The 10,000-nt window shown below is 42.2% G+C and overlaps 1 protein-coding gene across 1 annotated transcript in view; it reads right to left on the bottom strand.

Moving 5' to 3' along the window:
• Positions 1-10,000, bottom strand: part of LOC120552559 (aspartyl/asparaginyl beta-hydroxylase-like) — a 34,761-nt gene that overhangs the window by 7,308 nt on the left and 17,453 nt on the right. The window contains exons 12-18 of the mRNA XM_039790718.1: positions 9,384-9,470; positions 7,322-7,472; positions 5,061-5,197; positions 4,843-4,941; positions 2,906-2,995; positions 1,596-1,733; positions 301-436 (exon numbers count right to left, since the gene is read on the bottom strand). Coding sequence (XP_039646652.1) covers positions 301-436; positions 1,596-1,733; positions 2,906-2,995; positions 4,843-4,941; positions 5,061-5,197; positions 7,322-7,472; positions 9,384-9,470 — 838 coding nt within the window. The remainder of the gene's footprint in view (positions 1-300; positions 437-1,595; positions 1,734-2,905; positions 2,996-4,842; positions 4,942-5,060; positions 5,198-7,321; positions 7,473-9,383; positions 9,471-10,000) is intronic.

Here is a 10,000-nt window from a genome sequence, read left to right as displayed (position 1 = left end):
GGTGGAGGCTAGCCATAGGCTAGCGTGGAACAGATGGTGCAGTGTCGTATCGTCGGTAAAACAGTATTATCTTGCGCATGCGCAGAACGGATCGTGTACCGACACGCTCCACCTTTACGTAAACACCTTCCCGTTGTCAACGGCGCCGTCGTTACGGCGACCAGCGTAGCGCGCCTAGCGCGAGCGTCTGGTTCTGTTCGCTGGGAAAAAAGTTTTCGGCAGAAACCCAACCCCGTCGAAAAGCCCAAATATTCGGCAGAATCCGAAGCCTGTAAATGAGGCCCATGTTTGAGTGCGTACCTTGCTGCCAGAGTGTGTACTGGCCCCACTCTCCTTTCTCTCTCAGGTTCTCCTCCTCGGGTATGAACAAGCCCGTGTTCTGGTCCATCACAGCCAGAGCCTCGTCCCTGATCGTCTTCCAGTTCCTCTCCAACGTCTACACACAAACACACACATCCAGTTTTAAAGACATATATGCATGCTTTACGTATTTAATAAATAAATAAATAGATAGATAGATAAATAGATGGATTTTTATTGATCCCAAAAAAAAAAAAAAAAAATCAAGAAATTCCAGTGTTGCATCAGCAAAATATGAGACACACAGCACACATACAGAATATACAAACAAACACACACTCAGGTTTTTCCCTGGCTGTGTGTGTGTGTGTGTGTGTGTGTGTGTATGTGTGTGGCTCGATGGTGTTTTAAGCCTGCAACGTCGCCTTCCAGGCAGCTAACCCTAAACATAACCATTGCTGCGCTGCCTGGAAGGCGACGTGGGGGGCTAAAAACACCAAACAGCAAGTGTATATGTGTGTGTGTGTGTGTGTGTGTGTGTGTGTGTGTGTGTGTGTGTGTGTGTGTGTGTGTGTGTGTGTGTGTGTGCAAGTGTATGTGTGTGTGCAAGTGTATGTGTGTATGTGTGTGTGCAAGTATATGTGTGTGTATGTGTGTGTGGGCAAGTGTATGTGTGTGTGTGCAAGTGTGTGTGTGTGTGTATGTGTGTGTGCAAGTGTGTGTGTGCAAGTATATGTGTATGTGTGTGTGCAAGTATATGTGTATGTGTGTGTGCAAGTGTGTGTGTGTGTGTGGGCAAGTGTATGTGTGTGTGTGTGTGCAAGTATATATGTGTGGGTGTGTGTGTTTGTGTGTATGTATGTGTGTGTGCAAGTGTGTGTGTGTGTGTATGTGTGTGTGTGCAAGTGTGTGTGTATGTATGTGTGTGTGCAAGTGTGTGTGTGTGTGTATGTGTGTGTGTGCAAGTGTGTGTGTGTGTGTGTGTGTGTGTGCAAGTGTATGTGTGTGTGTTTGTGTGTGTGTGTGTGTGTGTGTGTGTTGTGCATCTCTTTTTCGCACCCTTCTGGACCGTTATTATCACCATACGTGGGTCTAAAGCTAGAGCAGCTAATAACTACCTAGCTCTCACAAAGCTTAAAGAGAAAACTTGAAGTTAAAGAAGTCTAACCACAGTCGTCACATCTAAGAAAAGTCTTTTAGTTACATTCGTTCACCTTAGGCGCTGCCCCAAAAAAATACGGCTCGGGTGCTACACCTAAACCTTACAATGGCGGGGAACCATTCAGACAGCTTACCTTGACCAGATCGGTGTATCCCGTCTCTTTGGGCGTCCACCAGGGCTGAGCCTTCAGTCCGTCCACGTTGTACAGAGATCTCTGCCACACCGAGGCAAAATGGCCGCGTTTGTGACCCAACTCGTACCAGTGATAGGCCTGGAGAGACATCAACAAAGACACGCTTCGGTATATTACTGAAGAGTGGTTTGTTTTTCATGTGTACTGAATTAGTCTGAAAAAAAAAGCTTCCATGAAATGATTAAAATACCAAATCAGGGTTCAAAATACCAAGTCTCTTTTATATAGGCCTTAGTGGTCCCCTAATACTGTATCTGAAGTCTCTTTTATATAGACCTTAGTGGTCCCCTAATACTGTATCTGAAGTCTTTTATATAGACCTTAGTGGTCCCTAATACTGTATCTGAAGTCTCTTTTATATAGACCTTAGTGGTCCCCTAATACTGTATCTGAAGTCTCTTTTATATAGACCTTAGTGGTCCCCTAATACTGTATCTGAAGTCTTTTATATAGACCTTAGTGGTCCCCTAATACTGTATCTGAAGTCTCTTTTATATAGGCCTTAGTGGTTCCCTAATACTGTATCTGAAGTCTCTTTCCCGAAATTCAGCCTTGGTGCAGAATTACAGCCACTAGAGCCAGTCCCACAATGAGCTTTCCTTAGGATGTGCCATTTCTGTGTCTGTAGCTATTGAGGAGGAGAGAGGGGGGGGGGGGGCAAGGTGGAGGGGTGGGGGTGTTGTCTTGACCAACTGCCACTTTGCTCGTTTGAAAGCCATGATGTCTCTCTCTCTCTCATGGGGGGGCCAAATTCTCTGGGCGGGCAAAGCAGAGAAAGGGGAGGTAACCTTGCTCCTTATGACCTCATAAGGAGAAGATTCCTGATTGGTCCATCTGAGCTTTCATTTTCTCAAAGGCAGAGTAGGATACCCAGGGCTCGGTTTACACCTATCACCATTTCTAGCCACTGGGGGGACCATAGGCAGGCTGGGGGAACTCTTATTAATGTTAAAAAACCTCCATAAAGTGAAATTTTCATGCCACGGGATCTTAAACGTTGAACCCTTCAAATCAGGCTAACAAACCCACTTATAGAAAAAGGTACATGTGTAATATATATTTATACTGAAGATAGAAGGACATTGAGGTTGATGGGATAATTTATCATCTCAGCTGCAACTTTGATTACATGATAAATATAACATTGAATTCTCTGTAAACTTATTAACTGTATATGGGAATATTTAACATACATTACCACCAATTTTTACTGTTCTTTTATTGATTTTTATTGATGTGATGTTACTCACGCTGCTGTCTCCGACCCTCTGCAGGGCGTCACCCAGGTGGAAATAAAAACGCCCGTCATCTGTCCCGGGTTCACCCGACTCCAAACCCTCCTGCAGAGACACAGAGAACGACAGGGAGGGAGTTGGAGGAGACAGGGAGGGAGTTTGAGGAGACAGGGAGGGAGTTGGAGGAGACAGGGAGGGAGTTTGAGGAGACAGGGAGGGAGTTTGAGGAGACAGGGAGGGAGTTTTAGGAGACAGGGAGGGAGTTTGAGGAGACAGGGAGGGAGTTTGAGGAGACAGGGAGGGAGTTTGAGGAGACAGGGAGGGAGTTTGAGGAGACAGGGAGGGAGTTTGAGGAGACAGGGAGGGAGTTTGAGGAGACAGGCAGGGAGTGTTTGAGGGAGACAGGGGAGGGAGTTGGAGGAGACAGGGGAGAGAGTTGGAGGAGACAGGGGAGGGAGTTTGAGGAAGACAGGGGAGGGAGTTTGGGGAGACAGGGAGGGAGTTTGAGGAAGACAGGGGAGGGAGTTTGAGGAGACAGGCAGGGAGTTTGGGGAGACAGGGGAGGGGAGTTTGAGGGAGACAGGGAGGGAGTTGGAGGGAGACAGGGGAGGGAGTTGGAGGAGACAGGGAGGGGAGTTTGAGGGAGACAGGGGAGGGAGTTTGAGGGAGACAGGGGAGGGAGTTGGAGGAGACAGGGAGGGAGTTAGGAGGGGACAGGGAGGGAGTTGGGGGAGGAGACAGGGAGGGAGTTGGAGGGAGACAGGGAGGGAGTTTGAGGGGGGGACGGGGAGGGAGTTTAAGGAGACAGGGAGGGAGTTTAAGGAGACAGGGAGGGGAGTTGGAGGAGAGTTTAAGGAGACAGGGAGTGAGTTTAAGGAGACAGGGAGGGAGTTTAAGGAGACAGGGGAGGGAGTTTGAGGAAGACAGGGAGGGAGTTGGAGGAGACAGGGAGGGAGTTGGGAGGGAGTTGGAGGAGACAGGGAGGGAGTTGGAGGAGACAGGGAGGGAGTTTAAGGAGACAGGGAGGGAGTTGGAGGAGACAGGGAGGGAGTTGGAGGAGACAGGGAGGGAGTTGGAGGAGACAGAGGAGACAGGGAGGGAGTTTGAGGAGACAGGGAGGGAGTTTGGGAGGGAGTTTGAGGAGACAGGGAGGGAGTTTAAGGAGACAGGGAGGGAGTTTGAGGAGACAGGGAGGGAGTTGGAGGAGACAGGGAGGGAGTTGGAGGAGACAGGGAGGGAGTTGGAGGAGACAGGGAGGGAGTTGGAGGAGACAGGGAGGGAGTTTTAGACAAAACATTCACTTAAATTAGGTTTTAGTCAATTAAAATATAAAAATGTGTAAATTATATGTGTGTGGAAGTATAAAAAAAAATATATAAGGTTGTGTATTTGTTGTGTGTGTGTGTGTGTGTGTGTGTGTGTGTGTGTGTGTATATATATATATTTTGTGTGTGTGTGTATATATGTGTGTGTGTGTGTGTGTGTGTATATATATATGTGTGTGTGTGTATATATGTGTGTGTGTGTGTATATATATGTATATATATATATATGTGTGTGTGTGTGTGTGTGTGTATATATATATGTATGTGTGTGTGTGTGTGTGTGTGTTTATATATATATATATGTGTATGTGTGTGTGTGTGTAAATGTGTGTATGTATATATGTGTGTGAGAGTGTGTGTGTGTATATGTGTGTGTGTGTATGTAAATGTGTGTGTGTGTGTTATATGTGTGTTATATGTGTGTGTGTGTGTATGTGTGTCTGTGTGTTATATGTGTGTGTGTGAGTATGTGTGTGTGTGTATACGTGTGTGTGTATATATGTGTGTGTGTGTGTGTGTTATATATGTGTGTATGGTGTATATATGTGTGTGTGTATATATGTGTGTGTGTGTGTGTGTGTGTGTGTGTGTGTGTGTGTGTGTGTGTGTGTGTGTGTGTGTGTGTACCTTCAGGTATGGTATACTCTCTGCTATCTTGTTCTCAGACTTCAGGATGAAGCCGTAGTGAACTTTAGCGAAGCCGTTGCTGGGGGCAACCGCCAGAACCTGTGGGTCCAGACAACCAATCATTAGCTCCCACAAACTGCTGCCATTCAAAAAAACAAACAAACACGTGGACAACAGTACAGTATGTGTTTGGTGAAGCCATCAACACACACACACACCTCATCATAGACCTTCTTGGCGCCCTTGTTGTCTCCTAGCAACAGGTGGGCAACTCCCAGTTCGTTCTTCAGACCGATGTCTTCCGGAAAGATCTGAACCAGCTTCTCCAGAGTGGCCAGAGACCCACGCATCCGACCTGAGAGACACACACACACACACACACACACAGCCATGTATCACTTATATGCAGATGACATCCAGCTGTATGTCTCTTTTGAGCCAGAAGACACTGACAAAGTGTTGAAATTGCTTAGATGTTTCAATTTGATTAAGGATTGGCTCGCAAACAACTTTCTACAGCTCAATGAAAATAAGACCGAAGTCATTATTGTTGCTCCGGACCCTATAGTTTCGAAGATTAGTCAGCTGCTGGGCTCCTTGTCCTCAGCTGTTCAGTCCAAACTGAAAAATCTTGGTGTAATATTTGATAATAACATGTACTTGGATCAACATATTAAATCTCTGACCCGCACATGTTTCTTTCAATTAAGAAACATTGCCAAAATTAGAGGAACTGTTTCACATTCTGAGCTTGAGATGATTATTCATGCTTTTATTTCATCTCGGCTTGACTACTGCAACTCTATTTTCACCTGTCTCAGCAAATCGTCACAGGACCGTTCACAACTAGTCCAGAATTCTGCTGCAAGGCTGCTAACCAGGTCTAGCAGGATGTCACACATTACTCCAGTTTTATACTCATTACATTGGCTTCCGATTAACTACAGGATCAAATTTAAAGTTTTGGTTCTGACTTATAAAGCTTTGCATGGTCAGGCTCCGGCGTATATCTCGGACCTGCTCCATTCATACACTACAAATAGGCCCCACACGTCGTGTTACGCGGATTACTGGTTGTCCCACGCACCCGTTTAAAGACTAGAGGTGACCGTTTCCTTTGAAGCGGTGGCTCCAAACCTGTGGAATGGCTTCCTATTGCCTTTACGTTCTGCAGTCTCTGTTGAAGCTTTTAAAAAGCAGCTGAAGACGCACTTGTTTAAATTTGCTTTTGATTCATTTATGTAAAATGTTGCCTTTTAATGACTGTTTTTATTCTTTTATCTTTATTGTTCTATAATTCACTATGTTTTGTACACATTTTTATCTTGTGAAGCACTTTGTGATTCTGTCTGTGAAAGGTGCTATATCAAATAAACTTATTATTAAACTTATTATGTACCAGCTCAGCTTTTCACACACAACTCCTGAAAATATTATCAGTAATAAAACATTAATAATAGGGGTGGGGTGGAAAAAATCGATACAGCATAGGGTATGTGATGATGTGGGGGGTATGGTGAAGGGTATGTGATGATGTGGGGGAGCTATTTTAATTCCAAAGGCCAAGGGAACTTTATCAGGATGCATAGTATCCTGGATCCATGAAATAACTGGCCTTTCAAAATAAAAGTCTGCCTGCCTCTATGGGAATTTAACATAGGGGTGGACTGACTTTAGTTGCCAGCTGTTTAGACATTAATGGCTGTATGTTGAGTTATTTTGAGGGGACAGCACATTTACACTGTTATACAAGCTGTACTTAATACTTTATATTGTAGCAAAGTTTAATTTCTTCAGTGTTGTCCCATTAAAAGATATAATGAACAGTTAACTTTATTTAATATTGGATGAGGAGTTTTATTTTGTTGGTGCAAATGTTCCACCAGAACAAGTTCCTTCCCGAGACTATTTAACAGAGCTTAGCGCCGCCCCAAGACCATTGTGATTGGTTTAAACCAGTGGTTCTCAAATGGGGGTACGTGTACCCCTAGGGGTACTCTGGAGGACTGCAGGGGGTGCGTTTGTTTTGACCCATTCTTGCCTTTCTCTTCAATGTTTTTTCTGCTTTTTTCAAAGTTTTTGTCACTTATTTGAATTTGTTGTCACTTGTGTCGCCCTAGTGTTGCCTTCCTTCTTTCTACTGTGTTTTTGTCTCCTTTTTCCATCAGTATTTAAATGTTTTCCAGGTTCCAAGGCTGTAGTTTAGTAAATCCATCGCTGACATCGCTGTATTCCTCCTCTTTATAGAGACTTCTTTTTTTTTCCACCAAACATTTTTCACGCTGGTTAGGGGGTACATGGCTTAAAAGAAACTGTTCAAAAGGGGGAACATTATTGGAAAAAGCTTGAGAACCAGTGCTTTAAAGAAATGCAAACAACCCAGGCCATTTATTTCTCCTATCCCAGAATGCATCTGTGGTGTAGCCAGACTTTACTGTGGAGATAGAGCTGGCTATGCGAGACTGGTATTGGTTGTTACCCAGGAACTGCTGTCTCTCGGCTCGTCTCTTCAGCGCGGCTCTCAGCAGGTCAGAGGTCACGTCGGGGAGCTCCGCGGCCTCTCTGTAGGTGTTGATGGATCTCTGCAGCATGTCGTTGCTCCGCAGCTTCTCAGCCAGGCCGTCCTCCGCCTGTCAACGCATCGGTTTGATTTATTGTTTGATTTTCTCCTCTGTCTTTTCAGCCCGGTCTCACGGCGAGACGAATTTTAAAGCAATATACAGTACAGGCCAAAAGTTTGGACACACCTTCTCATTCAATGCGTTTCCTTTTTTATTTTCATGACTATTTACATTGTAGATTCTTACTGAAGGCATCAAAACTATGAATGAACACATATGGAATTATGTACTTAACAAAATAGTGTGAAATAACTAAAAACATGTCTTATATTTTAGATTCTTCAAAGTAGCCACCCTTTGCTTTTTTATTAATAAGGGAAATAATTCCACTAATTAACCCTGACAAAGCACACCTGTGAAGGTAAAACCATTTCAGGTGACTACCTCATGAAGCTGATTGAGAGAACACCAAGGGTTTGCAGAGTTATCAAAAAAAGCAAAGGGTGGCTACTTTTGAAGAATCTAAAATATAAGACATGTTTTCAGTTATTTCACACTTTTTTGTTAAGTACATAATCCCATATGTGTTCATTCATAGTTTTGATGCCTTCAGTGAGAATCTACAATGTAAATAGTCATGAAAATAAAGAAACACATTGAATGAGAAGGTGTGTCCAAACTTTTGGCCTGTACTGTATTTCAATGGGAAGCATATTTCGTGGTCACAGAATGATTACGGTAGCGAGTAGTGTTGATAAGGTGAAAATCCTCCCAGAGCAGGTTCAGAAATGGTGACCTGTAGGCCTACACGTTCAAAATGGACGTGGATTTGTGACGTGTACACAAAATAAACGTCAAAATCGTGACCTGTAAACGTATCAATAAATCTAAATAACGTGACTATTTCACGACCTGGCGCGAGACCATGTTGGTCTTTCTGTCTGGTGAAGACTTTAGGGCCAGGGGTGTCAAACTCAACATCGCTATAAATGAGAATCACATTAAGGGCCAGAGTGTTCAGTTTGTTGACATGCTTTTATTTCATCCAAAAAGTCAAATATCTTTGACTGTATTATTGCATGGCTCATAAAGTCTTCTCTCTACAGGTCGACTCATATCCAAAAACATCCTAAAAAATGACCAAAACTTCGAAAACATTTACTAAAAAGTGACAAAAACGTAGATTAAAGCGACGAAAAAAGCGAAAAAAGTGACAAAAACGTCCGAAAAAGTGACAAAAACGTTGAAAAAAATGACAAAAAAGTAGATTAAAGCAACAAAAATGTACTAAAAAGTGACAAACTTTGGAAAGAGTGAAAAAAACATCCTAAAAAGTGACAAAAACTTTGAAAAAATGTACTAAAAAGTGACAAAAATGCAGATAAAAGCAACAAAAATGTCCAAAAAACTGACAAACTTTGGAAAGAGTGAAAAAAACATCCTAAAAAGTGACAAAAACTTTGAAAGAAATGACAAAAACTTTGAAAAAATGTACTAAATAGTGACAAAAACATCCTAAAAAGTGACAAAAACATCCTAAAAAGTGACAAAAACTTTGAAAAAAGTGACAACAACTTTGAAAAAAGTGACAAAAACTTTGAAAAAAATGACAAAAACTTTGAAAAAACATCCTAAAAAGTGACAAAAACATCCTAAAAAGTGACAAAAACTTTGAAAAAAATGACAAAAACTTTGAAAAAAATGAAAAAAACTTTGAAAAAATGTACTAAAAAGTGACAAAAATGCAGATTAAAGCGACAAAAACATCGGAAAAAGTGATAAAATGTTGATAAAAATGTCAAAAAAAAGTGACAAAGACGGCGTAAAAAGCGACAAGAAAACGAGGTACTCCCACGTGAGAGTTTGATATGTGTGTACAGAGAAACTGAAGCCGAGGGAGTGTGATGCAGTACTGCTGTGTGATGCAGTACTGCTGTGTGATGCAGTACTGCTGTGTGATGCAGTACTGCTGTGTACTACCTGGGCTTTCCCGTAGCGAGCGCGGGGGCTCTGAGGATGCTGCTGGACCAGCGCCTCGAACGCTCTCAACGCCTCCTCCAGCTTACCCTGAGGACAGCAACAGCACCGGTACCATAAAGACGTCAAAATGCATCAATTATAGAAAATAATGTGCCTCATTTTAGCTCAAAAATCACGGGGGACGAATAAGCATCAATAAGTAAATAAATGTTTAAATATATACGGAAATAAATAAATAGAGAAATAAATAAATTAAAGAATAAAAGAAAGAATAAATGCAGAAATAAATACATTAATTAATATAGAAATAAAAGAATAAATAAATGAATAAATGTTGAAATAAATACAGAAATAAAATAATGAATGAATAAATACATTTTTAAGATATTTTGTCATCGAAAAAGTCAAATATCTTCGGGCTACATATAACAGTTAGGGCCTCATAAAACCCTAAAAAACGACAGAAAAAGTTCCTCAGCCATCATAGAAAAAAGTGGCCAAAAGGTCGAAAAAGTGACAAACTTTGGAAAGAGTGACACAAACATCCTAAAAAATGACCAAAACTGCGAAAAAATTTACTAAAAAATTACAAAAAACGTAGATTAAAGCGACAAAAA

Source organism: Perca fluviatilis, chromosome 22 (genome assembly GCF_010015445.1).
Source record: "Perca fluviatilis chromosome 22, GENO_Pfluv_1.0, whole genome shotgun sequence".
NCBI classification, from domain to species: domain Eukaryota; kingdom Metazoa; phylum Chordata; class Actinopteri; order Perciformes; family Percidae; genus Perca; species Perca fluviatilis.
Note: the sequence above shows the minus strand (reverse complement) of the source record. Positions and strands in the feature narration are given on the sequence as shown.